The sequence below is a fragment of the Cucurbita pepo genome, chromosome LG20, assembly GCF_002806865.2.
Source record: "Cucurbita pepo subsp. pepo cultivar mu-cu-16 chromosome LG20, ASM280686v2, whole genome shotgun sequence".
Classification (NCBI taxonomy): domain Eukaryota; kingdom Viridiplantae; phylum Streptophyta; class Magnoliopsida; order Cucurbitales; family Cucurbitaceae; genus Cucurbita; species Cucurbita pepo.
In genome coordinates, this window is record NC_036657.1 from 3,855,682 (window position 1) to 3,876,453 (window position 20,772).

The 20,772-nt window shown below is 35.3% G+C and overlaps 2 protein-coding genes across 2 annotated transcripts; one reads left to right on the forward strand and one right to left on the reverse strand.

Annotated features, from left to right (window-relative positions):
• The first annotated feature begins 1,576 nt into the window (after window positions 1–1,576).
• Window positions 1,577–18,755, forward strand: LOC111782621 (protein NAP1). The gene is made up of 24 exons (XM_023663406.1): window positions 1,577–1,880; window positions 2,368–2,805; window positions 2,910–2,984; window positions 3,231–3,311; window positions 6,411–6,491; window positions 6,644–6,726; window positions 7,097–7,181; window positions 8,458–8,583; window positions 8,700–8,807; window positions 10,185–10,229; window positions 10,315–10,457; window positions 11,172–11,304; window positions 11,396–11,506; window positions 11,586–11,664; window positions 12,211–12,404; window positions 12,829–12,974; window positions 13,633–13,714; window positions 13,842–13,952; window positions 15,113–15,238; window positions 15,314–15,453; window positions 15,592–15,688; window positions 16,556–17,547; window positions 17,721–17,933; window positions 18,133–18,755. Exons 2-24 carry the CDS (start codon window positions 2,395–2,397, stop codon window positions 18,623–18,625), a joined length of 4,155 nt encoding a protein of 1,384 aa, XP_023519174.1. The 5' UTR covers window positions 1,577–1,880; window positions 2,368–2,394; the 3' UTR covers window positions 18,626–18,755.
• Window positions 18,756–18,883: 128 nt separating this feature from the next.
• LOC111782623 (sulfiredoxin, chloroplastic/mitochondrial-like) lies at window positions 18,884–20,765 on the reverse strand. The gene is made up of 5 exons (XM_023663408.1): window positions 20,549–20,765; window positions 20,283–20,452; window positions 20,010–20,043; window positions 19,387–19,480; window positions 18,884–19,091 (listed from the first exon to the last, which is right to left on the reverse strand). The coding sequence occupies exons 1-5, from the start codon at window positions 20,748–20,750 to the stop codon at window positions 19,076–19,078; spliced, it is 516 nt and encodes a 171-aa protein (XP_023519176.1). The 5' UTR covers window positions 20,751–20,765; the 3' UTR covers window positions 18,884–19,075.
• Between the last annotated feature and the right edge of the window lie 7 nt (window positions 20,766–20,772).

The following is a 20,772-nucleotide window of genomic DNA, read 5'->3' on the forward strand; positions in this document are numbered from 1 at the left end:
TCCTCTCTTAAAATCATGTAATTTTAATTGAGCATTTTTTTTGGATTAAATTATATGTTTAAGTGTTTTATATTTCAAGTTTATTTAATTTTTTTAAAAATTTAAAAATTTATTATATAAAAATTAAAATTTTTAAATATATTAAAGTTTATTGCTTGCCAAATTAAAATTTTTAATTAGATAATTTTAAAGTTTAACCAAATATTTATTCAACCTATTTATAAAAATATAATTAATATTCATTAATGCTACGTGAATATTTTTTTTAATTCATAATTCCTTACATGTGTTATATTTTTAAAGTTTTCAAAAATTTCTAAATTAAATTTAATAAAAAGTGAAAATAATTCTTTATTTTAATTATTCCTAAACTAATTAATAAATCATATAAATTTAATTTTAAAAATAATGTAAATTTTGGAGTCTTGCTTTAAATTAATAATAAAATGTTGTAAACCTAACTAAAAAATATTCAAAAATAATTAAAAAAAATGTTATATCTCGATAAATTTATAACTTTATAACTAGTCATAATTAAACATATATTGATATATTTTATGTGATTTTTTCGTAAAATTTTAAATTATTAATTATTAAGGTCTGTTTGACGTAGAGAATACAATAAAGATAAGGTGTGACAGACATTAATAATGACATTATCCATACATTAAAAAAAATACCAAACATTTTTTATAATTTTATTAATTAAAAGTGCTTTTAGGGGACATAATTAGCTGTTCATATACTCACATATAAATAATAATAAAATATATATCATTTAACTTTTAAATTTTTTATAATTTGAAATTCGAAAAATAACGACAATTTAAGTAGATACGATACCAACTATTATTTTAAATAATTTATTGTCCCTCTAAATATTAAAAAAATTAAAATTATTTGTCTGATATGAAATATAAATATTTCGTAATTAATTTTTTTTTTATATAGAATAAAAATTATCGTATAATAAGTTATGGTATTTTAATTACAATATTTTCAAAATGTATACCTATTTTAATACCACTTAGTTTACTCCATTATAACTCTATTGGATTCTCGACTCGTGTTTTACTCTAATATATCACGATGTTATATTAATTTATCATGTAACGTCACGTTACTACACAAACTTCTATATGCATATAATTTACCAATAATTAAATAATTAATATTAGAGATGTCCATTTAATCTGTTATAAATATGGTAGTAAAACTTAATTATAACAGAGAACAAGTGAAGGAGTGGAGAGAAATTTCTCCCCGTTTGACGAAATTACACTTTTGTCCTCGTCTTCGCTCCCATCCTCGCACAACCTTAATTTTTATATGTATTAAAATTAAAACACAAAACTAACTTATTATATATTTATTTAATATTTTAAATCTTTACTCAATAAAAAAAAAAAAATATATATATATATATATATATATAAATATAAAGTAGAAAATATTATATTATATTTTTATTAGACTATATTTATTACGCAGTTCATACGTATGTCCGATATTCACATCACTTATATTTTCCCCATAAAATAAAAAAGAGAAAAAAAAAAATTAAAAAAGAAAAAAACAATTTTCAGAGTAGAGAGTATAAACAAAGATTTCTAAAATTGAAGGGTGAAGAACTGGAGATGGTGGAGTTGAGAGCACTGTGGAGATTTACATCTTTAGCTCGATACAAATTCCCGGAGAAACAGGCGACCATGAGATTGACTTGAAAAGGGGAAGGGAAAAGGAACGGATTCTTCAACTCTTCGTCATCTCCAGCTTCATTTCACTGTAATTTTTCTCTTTTTTTTTTTTTCTTCCATCAAGTACTGAACTGGATCTGAGCTCAGTTTTATGCTTACTTGAGCTACTCGGAGATTATCGAGGTATGTTCCGCTCTGTTTTGCTGTTGTGTTGTCTGGTTTGGTTGCGTAATGCGTCTTAAAATTGGGAGAGAAATGTGGTTGTTTTTCGCAATTTAATTCGACTTGAGCACTGGTGGGAGGGAGGTTCTTGTAGCCTTTTAAACTGTTTTCATGGAATTCAACATTGAGATGAAATTATTGGAGGCAGTGCGCGAAACAAAGCTTTGTTTTTACAGAATTTTGAAGAGAGGAAGGATTTTGTGTAAGAACATGGAATTTGGTCGGGCTGTTTTAGCTGCTTAGGTTGAATTTGCTACATGTCGTTTAGTTTTTGATGTGTTGGTAGCTTCCTTCCCCTGGATGAAGTCTTGTCACTCACTGTTGACCCGTGGAGCTGGAATAATGAACACAAAGCAATTAGATGCTATGCAATTAGTGCTGTGGAATTAATCTCTTTTCTCCTTCCATGATTTATTTCTAGTTATACTTTATATTGCTGAAATTGCAGATTTTCTAGCATTGGCGTTATTAATCAATGGCGAAATCGAGACAACGCTATTCAGTTCAGGATCCATCTCTATCACCCACCAATAATAGAACAAGGGAGGATGACCAATCGAGATGGACCGAGTACTTAGGGCCGGATATGGCTTCTCCGGTTGCAGCTCGGAGCACTAGAAATACTGCCCATGATGGCCAGAACCCTATTTCAGTTGGGTCCCTTAAGGGTTTGAATGTTCAGTGGGTGTACCAGCTTATTGAAGTTGCAGATGGTCTTATGGCTAAAATGTATAGGCTGAACCAAATCTTAGACTATCCTGATCCAATTTCTCATGTATTTTCTGAAGCATTTTGGAAATCAGGAGTTTTCCCTAACCATCCACGGATTTGCATATTGCTCTCGAAAAAATTCCCCGAACATTTTAGCAAATTACAACTTGAGCGTGTAAGATTTCATTTGTATTTGTCGGGCACATATGTTTCGTATCAGTCCTTTTTATATGTACAGTACTAATTAACTTAAGATGCTGTTGGAAAATATTGGCTCAGGTTGATAAAATTGCTCTGGATGCTATCAATGATAGTGCAGAACTTCATATTCAAAGTCTGGAACCGTGGGTTCAGGTAGGACTTGGTAGATCTTTAACTAGCTTTCATCGATTATTTGCACGTTCAAATTAATATACTGGCAGCTGTGCTTGTTTAGCTCTTTATACTCTCAACATTCGTGACTTCGCACAAGTAACCACAATCTAAAATAGAGTTTGCAAGTTGGTTGCCGTGCTGTTTCAAATGTTTACTTTTTTTTTTTCCTCTATTAGATTTCAAGCATATACTATAAATTGTAACAGTTACCTTTTTCTTTAACAGCTGCTACTTGATTTGATGGCATTTCGAGAACAGGCTCTGCGACTTATACTGGACATCAGTAGTACGGTCATAACTTTATTGGTGAGTTTTAGCAATAGTCATGTTAATATGTAGAAGATGTCAGCCAGCCAGAATGATATCTATACAAAGTTTTGTTTGCAACATGTTTTACTTTTGTATTAAAAAGACCTTGAAACCAACATACGCCATGTAGTAGAAGTCTCTTTTATAGTTTCACAGGGGGAAAGGAAGAAAAAGAAAAAAAAAATCTGGGACCCAATCCTTATCTTTCCCTTGGTAATTGAATAATGCTTTTTCTAGATCATCACCGGCCAAATTAGGAGATGGATTTATGAGTCTCCCACTATGCCCTGCCCAAGAAAGTTCCTCGTCACTTGTTCTGGAATCTTAGGCACCTTTATAGGCATCTTAGAAATATACAAAAGGGACTAAATTATGAAAAAAAACCGTGAACTTTACCTTTAGTTTCAATAATATCTTTGTTTTTACTAAATTTGTAATATTACTCTTGACTTTCAAAAGTACCATTGGAGTTGAAATTTGTTAGAATGTTGGACGAGAATTGGGACTTGGAAGCAGTGGCCTGAAATGGAAATTAGGAGTCGGACATCGCCACATTGTTCCAAGTCACCACCACACCTGCTCTAGATCCCAATTCTCATCGAACGTTCTATCAAATTTTGACATTTTTTTTTATATCCTTGAGTTATTGGATTTCTACTCCCACGGTAATTTTGAATAAACAATGTTTATGAAAGATCAAGGATAATATTACAATTTTTGAAAGAATGCGAGATATTTTTTTAAACAAATGATAAAGTTTAGGAGTATGTTTTGTAATTTGGCCAACAAAATATATTGGTGAACTTTCAAGTATAGAGTGGGTCCCATGTTGTAACCATTGTCAATGGCTTTGGCTGTTATTTCATCCATATCCATGTTGGCACCGTATACTTGTATGTTTAAATATCATCACTGGCCCATAGGGTCAAGCCCAATAATTGTATGAGCACAGTTTATATTTATTTTAGGAAAATGATTTAGGTATTTTAGGAATAAAGATACCTCGATATTTTAGAAAAATGATTTAGGTATTTTAGGAATAAAGATACCTCGATATTTTAGAAAAATGATTTAGGTATTTTAGGAAAAAAAATATCTAAATATTTTTAGGAAGAAGGTTGAGAAATTTTAGGAATAAATTGTCTAGCCTCTACTATAAATACCCGTTCACCCAGGTTTTCATCCCAAGGAATACAATGCAGTAGTATTCTACAAAATGTCTTGTAATCTCTCGATTGATCTTAATAAAAAGTGCGAGTGTTTTCCATAAAAGAGTTATGTTCAGCATTGTATTCTCCAAGTTGACCCCATTGCCCTAAGTTTTTTCAAGATCTTAAGAATACTGACACATTCTCCCAAGGTTTTTCAAGATCTTAAGAATACTGACACATTCTCCAAGCCATCCTCATCATTCCTTTTATCCATAACTATTGCCAAATATATTTTTGTTCCTCCCTTTCAACTTCTACTCAATCTTATGATTGTAAGGATCAACATGTTACCAAGCCAACCATTAGCCTCTGAAGTGGGATATTGCAAAGATATGGTTTTAAATTAAAAGGGAATAGGACTCATTTAAACTTTGTGTCTAAAATAAAATTGAAAAATGATATGAAGAGTAGTTCTTTCCAATTGATTGACCTTGAACTTCGTTAATTTCCTCATTCAAATTTTGAGGCTAGCTGAGGATAGCTTTGGTACGATCATTTATCGAAAAGAAACACGAATGTCTGACAGCTTTAATCCTTTGGGTGAAGCCGTAGGGAGTTCAACCAGAACCCATATTCTCAAACTTTCGTTCTAATCTTTTCATTTGTATTTGTATCGAATCTAAGTATATATAGAGTTATTTCCTTAAAAACAAAAGAAGTATAGACAGACACATACAATTGACTAGAGGTAACGCTCTCTATGAAGGATAGAGAACAATCAAATTCAAAACTATTGCTGCTAGTGTCAATTAAAAGAAGTGGCAGTTACTAAAATTCTAGTTATTCACTACCATGGGTGGCCTAGTGCTCATTGGGGCAAGTAAAAATGAAAGAGGGACTTCAGAGAAATGAGTTTAAGCCCCATGGTGGACCTACGCAGGATACTATATTGTGATTTCCTAACAAATAAATGTTATAGGGTGTGGTAGTTGTATAAGGGAGATTAGTTGGGTGCATACATGTAAGTTGGCCTAGACAATGAAGAAGCATTTTCCCCGATTCATAAGTTGCCAAAATGGAGTCACTAAGCCTATCCTTGTCCAACACATCTTCAGCATCCGTCTTACCCCTATAAAAAAGTTATCTTTTAAGTCTACTGCATTTCTTAATGAACTACAAAGCTTGAGACAATGTGATTTTGTGGTTGAACATGGTCCTCGCCATGTGATGGGGAGTGTAAATTAAAAATATTAAACTACCAGTCAATCCAAAAACTTAAACGAGTGGTTTATTGTAAATTTAATTATATCAATACTTTTAACACTCCCCTTCACTTGTGGGCTTGCAAATTTATAGAAGGCCCTACAAATGTAAATCAATATTAATTGGATAGGAAATGACATTATAGGGGTTCAATCACATTACCTTCTGCTCTTGCAAATTTATAGAAGGCCCAACAAATGTAAATCAATATTAATTGGATAGGAAATGACATTATAGGGGTTCAATTACATTACCTTCTGCTCTGATACTACGTAAAGTTACCAATCAACCTAAAAGTTTAAGCTGTGGGTTATGGTAAATTTAGTTATACCAATACTATAACAAAAAGAAATAGCTGGAAGATAAAGTTAGGTGTACAGAGGTCACATGTTCTTTTAAGATTTGAGATCGGATTTTGTAAACCTTGGAGAGCTTTCTCTAACTTGTTAAGAAAAGAAGCATTCACCAACAAACAATTGACTCGAGCATATTTTTCCTATATAATTAATTGTAAAGCTTTCTTGTAGCTGCTAAAGCTTGATATCTCTGAATGAATAAATAAAGCATGGTACTTGCAGTGTTGTCACTTTATGATCTTACTTTCCTGGTGTACTTATTATTAAAATAACAGTGACAATGATTCTGTATATTATCTCTAATAACTTGTGACAGTATTTTGCAGCCCCATCAAAACTCAGTCATTCTGCATGCTTTTATGGATCTCTTTTGTTCGTTCGTCCGTGTTAACTTGTTTGCTCATAAGGCAAGTCAACTAAAAAATTTGTTGTTTTTGGTATTTTCCCCTTGTGTTTCAATTTCATTAATCTAAGAGCTTATCAACTATACATGTTGGCAACACCCCCATTTTTGTTGACATGTTAATTTTTTATTTTGCTGATAATGGTTTCATGACAGTTGCCAAGAAAAATGATGCTTCAGATTTATAACCTCTTGCACGCCATGACAAGAAATGACCGAGACTGTGATTTTTACCATCGGTATGAAGTGTAGTTATTTCTTAAGTTCTACCTCAGCCTGTCACTGTTTGTATTTTCAGAGAGATAAAAAATTATATTCTATATTTAACTGCATTATTTTGGCACTTTTGGATGAAAAACAAAATTACATTTATTTACAAGTTTGAGGATTACCATGACGTTTAGCTGAAGGGTTATTTTGGATTCACCGTATTTTCAGTATCCAGTCAGTTAGGCGCTCCTTCTTACTGTTAGCCATTTTCTTAGCCAAAATAATGATTGGTGATACTAGACTTATTTTCATCATGATCTCTAACTCATAGTTTCAAAGAAAATCTTCAACTTAGACTAACAAATTATTCATTTTATGTTTCTTTTTTATGAGTTACAGGCTGGTTCAATTCATTGACTCATATGATCCACCGTTGAAAGGACTACAAGAAGATCTAAATTTTGTCAGCCCACGTATTGGAGAGGTTAACGTCACTTTTATCTTAATGAAAGCAATTTACAAAATGGCCCTTCTTTTTTGGGCATAATGAGAAACAAAAGTTATAGGTTAAATTATAATTTTAAGTTTGGTCTATTTAACAATTGTGTATAATGGGTCCGGGATTTGTTGTTTATTAAGTTCCTAATCTTTTATTGTCATGTCTAATAGGCAGAATGTTTAGTTATGTTTTTAATAGGTCTCTAAATTTTTTATTTTGTGTCTAACAAATTCATGATTTATGAGAAACTTATTAAAGTTTAGGGGCTTTTAGACACATAATTCAAAGTTAAAAGGATTCATTATGTAGTTCTTAAAGCTTAGGGACCTATTAGACACAATATTAAAAATTTAGGGACCTTTCTTACCAATCTTCGTGGGTGTCTGGGGTAACTTGAAGATACCTTGACTAATCTTATGGGGCAACTACTTGCCCTAATATATTTGGTTGTGAAGAGAATTCATAGGGTATTAAATTCTAGAAGTGATCACCATGACTTCAATCCATTATCTCTAAGCCATTCCTTTAGTATTTACTTGGCCATTATTGATCACTAGGTTAACCTAATAGTTAAAAGTTTTGGTTGATATTAAACAGTTTTTAAAATTTAGGGTCTTATTAAATACGATCATCAAAGTTGTGAAACCAAGCTTGTAACTTACCCAAAATTCTATATATAAAATGCTGAGAAAGATGATACTGGTCAAACATATAGTAGACATCATACCAAGCAAACTAAAGAAAGGAAAGATACATTTTCTTAGTCAATGAGGTATGAGAAATAGTTACCTTTGGTCCTCAAAAATATCTAGTTTAACCCTAGAAGATTTGAAAAAGCTGTAAGATGGTCCCTGGAAATGGTGTTATAAATTCTTGCAGCCAAGCTTTATTAGTAGTCTAAATGTACAGAATAACAAGGAAAAGGAATATAGAAAACAAATATGACATTTATCTGAAATAGTTATTTTGTTCATTTACTATAACCCTTTTTGATTTTCTAGACTGGAACAAGTTTTTCTCCGCTTTTCTTCTATAATTTTGAGGAGATTGCACTAAATGGCTTATAGCTAAATGTATCCAAATAAATGTCATGATTTAGTTTTACTGAACTTATTTCTTGCATCTATGGAACCATAATTTGATTCGTTGAATTAGTATGACTGGTTTTGATGCTTTATTCTTCTCTGTTCATTTCTGTATAGAATGTAAAGTTTGTAACTTGTGAAGAGTTGTTAATGCAATCTTTACTTGGCCATTTTAGGTCTTAGAGGCAGTGGGTCCTATTATTTTTCTGTCAACGGATACAAGAAAACTTAGAAATGAAGGATTTTTAAGTCCATATCACCCTCGATATCCAGACATACTCACAAACTCCGCTCATCCAATGGTAAACCTCTCTTTGGAGGATCTTTCTATATCATACTACTGTTAATTAGGAAAATTTTGAAGTATTGTTTTGTTTATTGCTTACTCTTCTAATTTGTTCCACCACTTCATGTGCAGAGAGCACAAGATCTTGCAAATGTCACCTCTTATCGGGAGTGGGTATTGTTTGGGTATCTTGTTTGCCCTGATGAGCTGCTTCGTGTAACCAGCATTGACATTGCTCTGGTACTTGCCTCTATATTATGAGTCCTTTCCTTCTAGCTGAAATTTTCCTTGTGAACTAAAAGTATCTTCATGTTCCACTCCTACCTATCCTAGTTGATATTTTTGGTTCATGCATCATGTAGGTACTAATGTGATGTCATCTCCATTTACTTATATTCGAGTAAATTTACTGGATCAAACTTTACAATTTTAGGTACTATTATATAAAATCCTCCTTTTAGTGGCTTGGACCCTCTGTTGTTATCAGTGGGCAAAAACTTGTATACAGTAAATTATTTAATACTTTTTAAAAAAAAAAAAAAAAAAAAAAAAAAAGAAAAAGGAAAAAGAAGGTTTCGTGGTCATGGAGATGCATGGGGGACTCATTTCATAAAGGTACTGTTAACAGAAATATAATGAGACTAATACTCTTATTTCAGAGAAAGCTAATATTCTGGAAGTCCCTAGGTAGGTATCAATTTTTTTTAAGAAAAAAGAAACAAGAACTTTTTCATCGATACATCAATTAGTTTCAAATTTGAGTCCAGATGATTGTTGCTTCTGTCTTGGTCAAAAGGTCGAATAGTTTTCTGTTTCCATATCCTCATATCTCAAGCTACTTTTACCAATACTGGACAAGTTACTGACCCTATTTGTGGCCAAGAAAGCAGTTGATGGGTGGTGACGGAGTCTTTGAAAAACGAAGGAAGAGTTAGTCTTCCAATTAGTCCACATAAATTCCACAAGAATGAGGTAGGTTTGGAGTTTTGGATTCTTTGGAAATGGTGGATGGGGTTGTATTTTTCATCTTAGATTTTTTTTGTTGCCATTGATGGGAAACCAAAAGGAGTTCTTTCCTTATAGGACGTGGATTAAAAAATATGCATGTCCCTAATAACCATTAGATATAATTTTGAGGTACTTTTACAGTTTCTCTCTCGAACACTGTGGCCTCAAATAATTTCTCCTAGAAAAGGACTTCACTTTTGTTAGATCTTGGCAGAAGGAAGCAAATGAAATGAAGATCAAACCTTGTGCTGGGATTCAGAAGTCGGTATTTCTTGTCTTAATGGCATCCTATCCCTGCTTTGTATGTAATAGTGGAAAGCCCCAGCATTCTGATGGAGTTTATCAACCTGTGGATAAATATCTGTTTCCTGATTAGTCCGACATATTGCTGAGTGTCGAATATTGTAGTGCTTTGTTGGCTTCTTGGTATTAGCTGCGTGAGATGTTTTCACCATCTTCTTATTATAGTTCTGTCCTTGTCTTCCCTCCCCCTTTTTTACTTGCTTTTTTCTTCTCTATAGAATTATTTCCACTTTAGTTGGATATATTTATCATAATTTCTTATGGATTTTGTTCTCTTCTCTCTCATCCTCCATCCTGACATTTCAGGTCGTACTGAAGGAAAATTTAATTCTTTCTTTATTTCGAGATGAGGTGAGATAGAACAACCTTCAGAAACCCTTATTTGAAATAGTTTTTATTCATTTCTGTTCTCATCGCTGCTTCTATTGACATGTAGTTCATACATCTACATGAGGATTATCAATTATATGTTTTACCAAGAGTATTAGAATCAAAGAAGATGGCTAAATCTGGGCGTACAAAGCAGAAAGAAGCGGATCTGGAGTATAGTGTTGCCAAGCAGGTTGAAAAAATGATCAGGTAAAAAGAAAGTCTCATATTTTCTTCTGTTTCACCGTGTAATCATCCATTTATCTTTTTAAATTGTATGTTTTTTACTAGGACATGAGAATCACGTTGGTTGGAAGGGATATCATTATCAGTCAATACCTGCAGTTTTCCTTTTCAAGAAAACGCTTTTTGTATATCTGATCACGTGCATTAGTTGTACTCTGCAGAGCTCATTATGTGCTCTAACATGTTAAGAAGTTCAAGCAATTGGAGGGTTGTAATAAGAATTACCCTAGTATATGGTATTGATTAATAAGCAAACCTCCGACTCAAGTTTGGATAATGTGGTTCGCTTGATGGTTCTGGATAGGAAATAGGTAGTAAAAGGCCTAGCATATTAAACTTTGTTAGAATGTGTGGAAGTTAAGATTAGGGAATCAATTCATGTGTGTTTTATAGGTTTCAGGTGAGTGTTTTGTTTGATCAATAGTAAGCCTTATTCAGGTAGGTTCGAAAAGAAAGTAAATCTTATTCAGAGGTCCATTCTTGATGGCAAATCTGAAAACCTTAAAAAAAAATTAAAAAATAAAATAAAATTTTAGTCGTACTGAAAAATTTCCCTGATCTTGTCTTCATAAATTCTTTGATGAGTTTTGACCTGATTTTGTGTGTATTTTCTTCTTTTACCCCCTCCCTCCCCCTTTCATGAAGCTTATAATGCAATAAATTTGCTGTGCATTACAGCGAGATCCAGGAACAAGCAATAGTGGCTTGTGATGCCATACATCATGAGAGGAGAATATTTCTTAAGCAAGAGATTGGAAGAATGGTGATATTCTTCTCTGATCAGCCGAGTTTATTGGCCCCTAATATTCAGGTATTCTTCTCCCTTTTTGTGTAAGAATAATACTACCCTTTACTTGATGCATGACCTTTTAAATGTTTCCCTAATATCAAAATTACGACAGATGGTGTATTCTGCATTGGCTTTAGCACAATCTGAAGTGACCTGGTATTTTCAACATGTGGGAATCGCATCCTCAAAATCCAAAGCCGCCAGGATTATACCAGTGGACATAGTAAAGTGCTTCCACCCTGTAAAACTCCTCTACCAAAATGTTGAGGAAGTGTTTGATTTCAACTAAATTTTGTTTGCAGGATCCTAGCGACCCAACTATTGGATTCCTGATAGATGGAATGGATCGCCTTTGTTGTTTAGTGCGCAAGTACATTGCAGGTGGGGTCAATGCATCTGAAACAACTATTTAAGTCACAGATTATTGTGAATAAAATGTATTACTCTGACATAACATGTACAAAATGTAGCTGTTGTGGTTGATTGATTTTCATATTGTCCATAAATAAATGTTAAGAATGAATAAACCGCTTATGCTTTTGGGATGAGTGACATTTGAACGTGGTATTGATTGTATCACAATCGATCAAACATGTTTCTTACATTTTTTGTTTAAGGCTTGGGCTGTTACAAATGATATCAGAGTCAGGCACCGGGCGGTGTGCTAGTAAGGATGCCAGCCCCCAAGGGGTGGATTGTGAGATCCCATATCGGTTGGAGAGGGGAACAAAGCATTTAAGGGTGTGTGTGGAAACCTCTTCCTAGCAGACGCGTTTTAAAATCGTGAGGCTGACGTTGATACGTAATGGGCAAAAGCGGACAATATCTGCTAGCGATGGGCTTGGGTTGTTACAAAAAGAGCTACCAATAGTATCAGTGCTCCAATATAGAATTTTTTTTTACAAAATTTTATGTGTTTGTGTGCAGCAATTCGAGGTTATGCATTATCATATCTTTCTTCCTGCGCTGGTAGAATCCGGTTTTTGTTGGGCACTCCTGGGATGGTGGCTCTTGACTTAGATGCCAGTCTAAAGGGACTTCTCCATCAAATTGTTTCTCACCTTGAAAGCATACCTAAACCACAGGGTGAAAACATATCCACACTCACATGCGATCTCTCAGTAAGCAATCTTGGAAAGACCCTCTGAACTTTTTTTGTACATATTGTAGTAATCATAAACAGAGATGCAGTTTCTGGACATTCATTTTTTTTAGTATTACAAACCTTATTCAAGTTAATGATCATGCTTAAACAACTGAAGTGAGTGTTTATATTTTGGTTGATTGTTTGGCAAGTGTATTGTGTTAATAGCATAATCGGAAGGATCATTTTCAGCCTGTTCCAATAAAGTCTGCGAAGCCTCAATAGCAGCACTCCTTGAATGTTCTAAAGAAAAAGTAAAGAAAAGAATAACTTTAAAGAAGCTAATAATTATAACGATTCAAATGTTATATTTTACTTTGAAGAATTGTTACATTCCTTGTTTAATATTTATCATTCTTATGTGTTAGCAGATTTTAATTAGTTGTTGACTCCATTTATAGGATTTTCGGAAGGATTGGCTGTCAGTACTGATGATTGTCACATCGTCCCGGTCTTCTATTAACATTCGACACTTGGAGAAGGCAACCGTTTCCACTGGGAAAGAGGGCTTATTATCAGAAGGAAATGCTGCATATAATTGGTCCAGGTTCTTTATCTACCTATAACTGTGTTTCATTGATTAAGTTTCATTGATCAAAATTCTATTGAATGTTTTGAGTAATCTATATTTGATTTGTTGAAGTTTTGCATGACAGTATCCTTCTTAAGAGTATCTTATCGGTAATATTTAATCTTCATTCTGAAAAAATGGAGGTATACTTAAAAGCTAAGAGTATTAACATATCCTATTTTATGCATTCTTTAATGAGGTTCAATGGAATATAAGTTGGTGAAAGAGAATACAACAATAATTATGTCTGAAAATCTGAATAATGGAAAAATGGTCTTGTATGATCATGAACAATGGAAGACTCTAAAGATCCTTGTTCATAGAGACCTATTGACTCGGCCTTACTTTAACAAGATATGTATTATAGGTTGCACAATTGTGTCCTCGAGTTCCAAAGAATTCCATCCGCTATAGATTTTTTAATTTTTAATTATTACGTTAACATAAATTCCAAGGCATACAGCAAAAAACCCTCTAGCAAGGAAACCAGGTCGTTTTTAGGCATCCAATAGAAAATGTAGATATTATGTATATGTAAGGATTAATAAAATTTTTAAAAAAAGATGTGTTGACGAACAAATATTCAACCGCTTGTAGCACAATATATTGACTTTCATTTTCTGTATTATTTCAGATGTGTTGACGAGCTAGAATACCAATTAGCAAAGCACGGAAGTCTTAGAAAGCTTTACTTCTACCACCAGCACCTTACAGCAGTGAGTACTTGTTTTCAAGAACTGCATGGTTCTAATTACATATATATTTGCAGTTGTATTTTCAATATTATGATTAATTTGTAAATGCACTGATAATGTGCATTAATATGCCTCTGTTTTTCAAAAGGTCTTCAGAAATACGATGTTTGGACCTGAAGGACGACCTCAACATTGCTGTGCATGGCTCGGCATCGCCAGTAGTTTTCCCGAGTGTGCTTCACCAATTGTCCCAGAGGAGGTAATTTTTCAACACATCCTTCCATGTGGGATTAGAGCGGTCGTTGGCAGCTTTCCCCTGTATTTTGGGTATTCGGGCTCGAGAGGAATAGTAAATTTTTTAGAGGTTGAGAGGTTATAAAGTGGTTTCGACTCCCTTTGTGGGGTTGGTTTTCTGACATGCCCTTGCATATTCCTTCATTTTGTTTAATATAAGCTTGGTTTTTCACTTTTACAATAATGCCAAATGATATAAACATCAAATTTGTAGCATATAAACCAAAGTCGGGTCCCTTAACTTGGTGGGAACCAGCTTTATGATTACGGAGGACGAATGAGAAAGCCAATTATGTACATGGCTTAATATTATGTTCTAAAGGAAAGATTTCACCAACTAATTAGAGAGCCCAGCCTTCACTAGAGTTAGATTTCATGCTCTTTATACAACTTTTTGTTGAGGATTGTTGGGAGATGAGTCCCGAGTTGATCATGGGTTTGTAAGTAAGGAATATATCTCCATTGGTATGAGGCCTTTTGGGGAAGCCCAAAAGCAAAGCCATGAGAGCTTATTCTCAAAGTGGACAATATTATACCATTGTGAAGAGTCGTGATTCCTAACCTGGTATCAGAGCCATACCCTTAACTTAGTCATGTCAATAGAATCCTCAAATGTCGAACAAAGAAGTTGTGAGCCTCAAAGGTGTAGTCAAAAGTGACTCAAGTGTCGAGCAAATGGTGTACTTTGTTTGAGGACTCTAGAGAAGGAGTCGAGCCTCGATTAAGGGGAGGCTGTTCGAGGGCTCCATAGGCCTTAGGGGAGGGGAGGTTCTATAGTGTGCGTTGTTCGAGGGGAGGATTGTTGAGGATATACGGTAAAAGTTAATGTATATCACTGATTTACAATCTTGTGAAGAACCAACTAAAAATTTGTTGGATTTGAGGTTAGTGTTGATATCTTAAAAGTGGAGAATGAATGTGAGAAATGAGACTTTTTGGATTATTCCTCATTTCCTGACGGATATCTAGTGACATCTAGTAGTGGTGATGGGATGGACCTCGTTATGATTATTATGTCGGGGTTTTGATGTAGTTCAAGTTCATATCCGCCTACTATTACATTTCCTTATCGAACAGTCGATCAAATATTTCGAAGAAGCATTTGTGATTTGAAGTTCATGGCAGGTCACTAAAATTGGCAGGGACGCCGTACTATATGTAGAATCTCTCATCGAGTCTATTATGGGTGGTTTGGAGGGATTGATTAATATCCTCGACTCCGAAGGAGGATTTGGTGCGCTAGAGATTCAGGTAATTTTATATTGCAATATTCAACACTTGAGGCACTATTCAACGCTTAAGGCTAATGCTTTTAAGAAATTTCAGCTTCTACCAGAGCAAGCAGCTTCTTTTCTAAATTATGCTGCGAGAGCTTCAATTCCTTTGTCTAAATCTCCAAAAGGAGCAGCTGGTTTTCCCTTACCTGGCTATGAAAGCTATCCTGAAAATAATGGTTCAATAAAAATGTAAGCTGTTTTTCTTTATTATAACTTTGTTTCGTTCCCGCATTTTAAGATTTTCGAGGAATGGAGGCTTTAAAAAATATTCTAGACTTGTTAGAACTCGAGTAAATGAAGTCGGTCTTCAAAAATTTCCTCTGACAGGCTTGAAGCTGCAATGCAAAGGTTGACCAATCTATGCTCTGTTCTGAATGATATGGAGCCTATATGTGTTCTTAATCACGTTTTTGTTCTGAGGGAGGTATGATATGATTACTTTTCACATTTTTTTCGTTTTCGTTGTCTATCCTTCCAGTCCTTTATGATTTGGGATTAATGTCACAACTCCACTAGCATTTAAAATCAGTTCCATGCTTCTTTATACCCTCTTTATGAGAAAGCAGCCATACAAGAGAAGGTTTTTCTTTGAGTTTGACAACGATATTAACAAGTTTTCTTAGATGCTACATTGATTAGAGAGAGGAACGAGTGCCAGCAAGGATGCTAGGCCTCGAAGGAGGGTGGATTGTGAGATCTCACATTTATTGGAAGGGGAGCGAGTGCCAGCAAGGACGTTGAGCCCTGAAGGGGGTGGATCGTGAGATCCCACATCGGTTGGGGAGGAGAACGAAAACATTCTTTATAAGGGTGTGGAAACCATTTGTAATAGCCGAAGCCCACCGCTAACGGATATTATCCTCTTTGGGCTTTTCCTTTCGGTCTTCCCTTCAAAGTTTTTAAAACGCGTCTGTTAGGGAGAGATTTCCACACCTTTATAAATAATGTTTCGTTCTCCTCCTCAACCGATGTGAGATCTCACAATCCATCCCCCTTCAGGGCCTAGCATCCTCGCTGGCGCTCGTTCTCCTCTCCAATTGATGTGGGATCTCACATTTCTTTTCTAGCATAATTGGGCAAATTGAACGAGACGACTTTTTCTAGTATATGGGAAAAAGAACAAAACGATTTTATTAATATTCTAGCACATGTCCTACCTGGTATTATCCTTTCTTTAAATGTTGCTTCCTTTGTCTCGTAAACAATGACAACTTTGATGGTTCTTTTAGAATCGTGCATCATGAGAGAGAATCATGTGATTTCACGATAGCTAATAAGCTATTTGTTGCAGTATATGAGAGAATGCATCCTTGGCAACTTCAGGAGGAGGTTACTTGCTGTAATAAAAACCGAGAATGACCTTCAACGACCTTCTATTTTAGAATCTCTGATTCGTCGGCATATCAGTATTGTCCATCTTGCAGAGCAACACATTAGCATGGACCTTACCCAGGGAATACGAGATGTTTTGCTTGCGGAGGCGTGCTCGGGTCCAGTTTCATCTTTGCATTCATTTGAGAAGCCAGCAGAGCAACAAACAGGATCAGCAACTGAAGCTGTCTGTAACTGGTACATTGAAAACATAATCAAGGATACTTCAGGTGCTGGAATTCTTTTTGCTCCACTTCACAAATGCTTCAAGAGTACAAGGCCTGTGGGTGGATATTTTGCTGACTCTGTCACAGATGCCAGAGAATTACAAGCCTTTGTTCGGATATTTGGTGGCTATGGAGTGGATAAGTTAGAGCGTATGCTAAAAGAACATACAGCTGCACTTCTAAACTGCATTGACACATCATTAAGGTCTAACCGTGAGGCGCTAGAGTCAGTTGCCAGCAGTCTGCATTCTGGCGACCGAATCGAAAGAGATGCATCCATTAAGCAAATTGTAGACATGGAGACGGTAATTGGATTCTGCATTCAAGCAGGTCTAGCTCTGGCTTTTGATCAGAACTTGGCTGAAGCAGCTGGAACTGTTCTTGAAGATAGTGCACCCTTGATTTATTCGTTGTTAGCTGGGTTCGTTAAACATATACCTGACGCATTACCCGAAAGGAAGGATATTAGGAGGATGAGAGAAGTGGCTAACAGTGTTGCAGTAATCTCTGATCATGATACACAGTGGATAAGATCGATTTTGGAAGATGTCGGGGGTGCAAATGATGGTTCGTGGGCTTTGTTACCGTACTTATTTGCCTCCTTCATGACTTCTAATATTTGGAATTCGACTGCCTTCAATGTCGATACGGGAGGTTTCAACAATAATATCCATTGCCTAGCAAGGTGAAATGGCATATTTGTTAATCTTACGATAACTGTTTCTGAGTTCTAACACTCTTGAATTTTGTTTGAATACGTCTTCATTTGTAACGTTGCTCTTGCTCCTTCCATCTAAGCCTTGCGGTCGGTCTGGATTCTTTTTATCTCTTGCTATACTCAACTAAATCTGGTTGCAGGTGCATCACTGCAGTGATTGCTGGAAGTGAGTACATGAGATTGGATCGTGAACACGAGCAGAGGCAGCCTTTTCCAAATGGTCATGCTGGTGGAACGTTGAATTCCGAGGGCGATGGTCTTACATCGGTTGAAGCAAGCATAAAGTCAACAATGCAGCTCTTTGTAAAACTTGCTGCTGGAATTATCTTAGATTCATGGAGTGAAGCTAACAGGTAATCTAATTTTGCATATAAATTTCTTAGTTTATATTCTGAGTGCAACTCGAAACTGTTTGTTTGAATGTTAAAAACCTGCTCGAGTTGAAGCCTTAAGTTTTCTCCATATTCGTCTGCTCATATATAATGTCGAACGTTTTTGGTATCGTTAATCGGCATACTATGTAGGATAGGTACTAACTTCTTTTTCCAACAGATCTCATCTTGTAGCACAGCTTATCTTTCTTGATCAACTATGTGAGGTCTCACCTTACCTTCCAAGAAGCTCTTTGGAGCCTTATGTTCCTTATGCCATTCTACGTTCAATATATAGCCAATACTATGCCAATTCTCCAGGGGCATTAGCGCTCCTCAGTGCATCCCCACGCTACTCGCCCGTTGTGTCGCTAACTCATGCATCCCCTGCACCACGCCAGCCTCGTGGCGATGCTACTCCTCAGTATGGAAGCAGTGATTTGAGTTACTTTAAGGGATCAATGATGCATAGTCAGGGCTCTATCCATGATCATGATAGCGGAAGCTCAAGGAGCATCGAAACTAAACACCGGAACGCTCGTCGTTCAGGCCCTTTGGATTACAGTTCCAGCCGCAAAGTGAAACATGTTGAAGGCTCGACTTCAGGCGGCTCAGGTCCTAGCCCCCTTCCAAGGTTTGCTGTCTCAAGATCTGGACCGCTAGCATACAAGTAAAACTTCTCTTTGTTCCATGTTCTTCTGCCATTGTAATTTGTATGAATTTTGTTAAAAATGTACGTGAAATTGCTTCAAGTTCTATGATAGAACAAAAATCAATCAAATGAAGTAGTAGTTCCTTAGATCTTAGTATTGTGATTATGATTTTTTTTATCACTTTTGGAAGTAGTAGCTCAGATTTGGCCATGAAACAAATCTCAATATCAGTAACGGTCCCGAGACAGCAACGCTCCGCATTATGCTCGAGTTAGTAAGTTTTAGACATCGAAATGGATCTACAAGTAATGGTTTCTTTACATGTAAACCTTTGAGATTGAAAATATTTGTAATATTCATATACACATGCTTTGTTCTGAGTATCCATTAATAGCTTTTGATGGCATTAAAAACAATAAATAGTTTGATGGAACTTGCAAATTTACTACCAGCAGGCAACCTTCTGATACCTCAACGTAGGTGGTGCCTGCAAGATGATGGACAAACAAATGCATTATAAAGGGGAAAATCAATCACTAGAAATAGCACTTATATGCACGTTTGGGAGCGGTTTTGAAACGGTTTAAAATCGCTTAGAAACATATTTTTAATCATTCGAAGTCAATTTTGCTGGTAGGAAAATCAGGTTTAAACGTGAAGAATCAAATATTGAATTGATTTTGAATGAATAAAGGTATGTTTCGTTGTTAGAACATGACAAAAGTGATTTTAACCATTTTAAAATAGCTTCCAAACGTGTCCTAAGATGTAGTACAACAAACCTTAGGGTTTCCTTGGTTCCACGACGAATTTTGCAACGGATTGTAGGAAGCCCGAGCCGTTGATGAGCTTCGTAACGATGACAACCAGAGAAACCTACAAAGACATGAGAAGAAAATCTAGTCATCCAAAATAATAAACTAGATGAGACATTTCCACTTGCTACTATACCAAATCAAGCATGCTTGAAACGCTACTGTACCAAATCAAGCATGCTTGAAACATCCGACTATTCTCTCACAAGACAGCCGTCTGACCCTACCACATTTAATTGTCAAAAAAACTCGCAAGATATTACATCCTAGATGCCGACCATTGTACTTGATTCTATTGCTTCTAAACTCTTTAGGATTAGTATGAACTTTATTGACCATTAGGCCACGCTATCATGGTTGAAGAAATTCCTGTTCTTATACTTTAGAATAACCCATCTTAGAACTCGTACTTTAAATAAATCTTAAAATCAATCTCCCGTCTTGAATGAACATATTTACTCTCTCGAATGAAATTCATTTTACAAAATTCGATCAAAATCAACTTCAAACTAACAATGTTATTAGTATTAACATTTATTAAAAGTACCAAGTTCTGAGTATTAACATTGATTAGGATAAAATTAGCATACCGTAATAAACTCCATCAACTTCAAGAACATCAATCTGCATCCACAGGAGAGAGAGAACAAGTAAGCCTCTAGAGCATATGTTGCCATCTTTCAATCAAATTCATTAGCACTAATCCAAATCTTAAAGCATATTAGAATCAAAGAAGAAAAAAGTGCAAAAGAAAATCATGGACGCCCAATATTATAATCATTTCAGTCTGTTGATCCTGTGGGAAACGATCTAGAAACGAGTTCAATCAAGATATGATGAATGGAGGAGGCGAAAAAGCTCACAGGTACTTGAAGCCCAATTTCTTGTATACTTTCCATTAATTCTTTGATTTTATCGGGGTTGTTTGATCTGGTCCTCATTAGAGGCCTCCGTATCTTCTCCAGAGGAAGCTCCAGGATCACTGGCCCGCTGCCGCTGCCGCCGCCGCTCCCTGCTGATAATGGATGAGCGCCTACCATTTCATCGTTAAGATACCCAATTCATCAACTGATTCGAGTGAATAAGGGGAAAAAGCATGAACAATGAGATAAAGGATAGCGAGAGGAACCATTTGTTGAGGAAGCTGAAGCAGAGACGATCCTGAAGCTGGAACTATAACTTGGGAAATTGAGAACGAAAAGATTAGCCATCATCGATCCTACTTCCGCTCTCGTCCTCTGCACAATATGGTAAGAAGAAGATGTGTATGGATGGGCATTAGCAGATCCAGCCCATGGAATGAGAGAAAATGGGCCGCCAATAAATCCCATTTTTTTGTCTTCAGGGCTGAAT

Coding starts and splice junctions, on each gene's coding strand:
- LOC111782621 (XM_023663406.1), top strand. CDS start 2,395: ATGGCGAAATCGAGACAACGCTATTCAGTTCAGGATCCATCTCTATCA. Junction 11,507..11,585: donor GGATTATACCAGTGGACATA/GTAAAGTGCTTC, acceptor TTTTGTTTGCAG/GATCCTAGCGACCCAACTAT. Junction 13,715..13,841: donor ACCACCAGCACCTTACAGCA/GTGAGTACTTGT, acceptor GTTTTTCAAAAG/GTCTTCAGAAATACGATGTT.
- LOC111782623 (XM_023663408.1), bottom strand. CDS start 20,750: ATGGGATTTATTGGCGGCCCATTTTCTCTCATTCCATGGGCTGGATCT. Junction 20,453..20,548: donor TTCAGCTTCCTCAACAAATG/GTTCCTCTCGCT, acceptor ATGAAATGGTAG/GCGCTCATCCATTATCAGCA. Junction 20,044..20,282: donor AAATTGGGCTTCAAGTACCT/GTGAGCTTTTTC, acceptor CTGTGGATGCAG/ATTGATGTTCTTGAAGTTGA.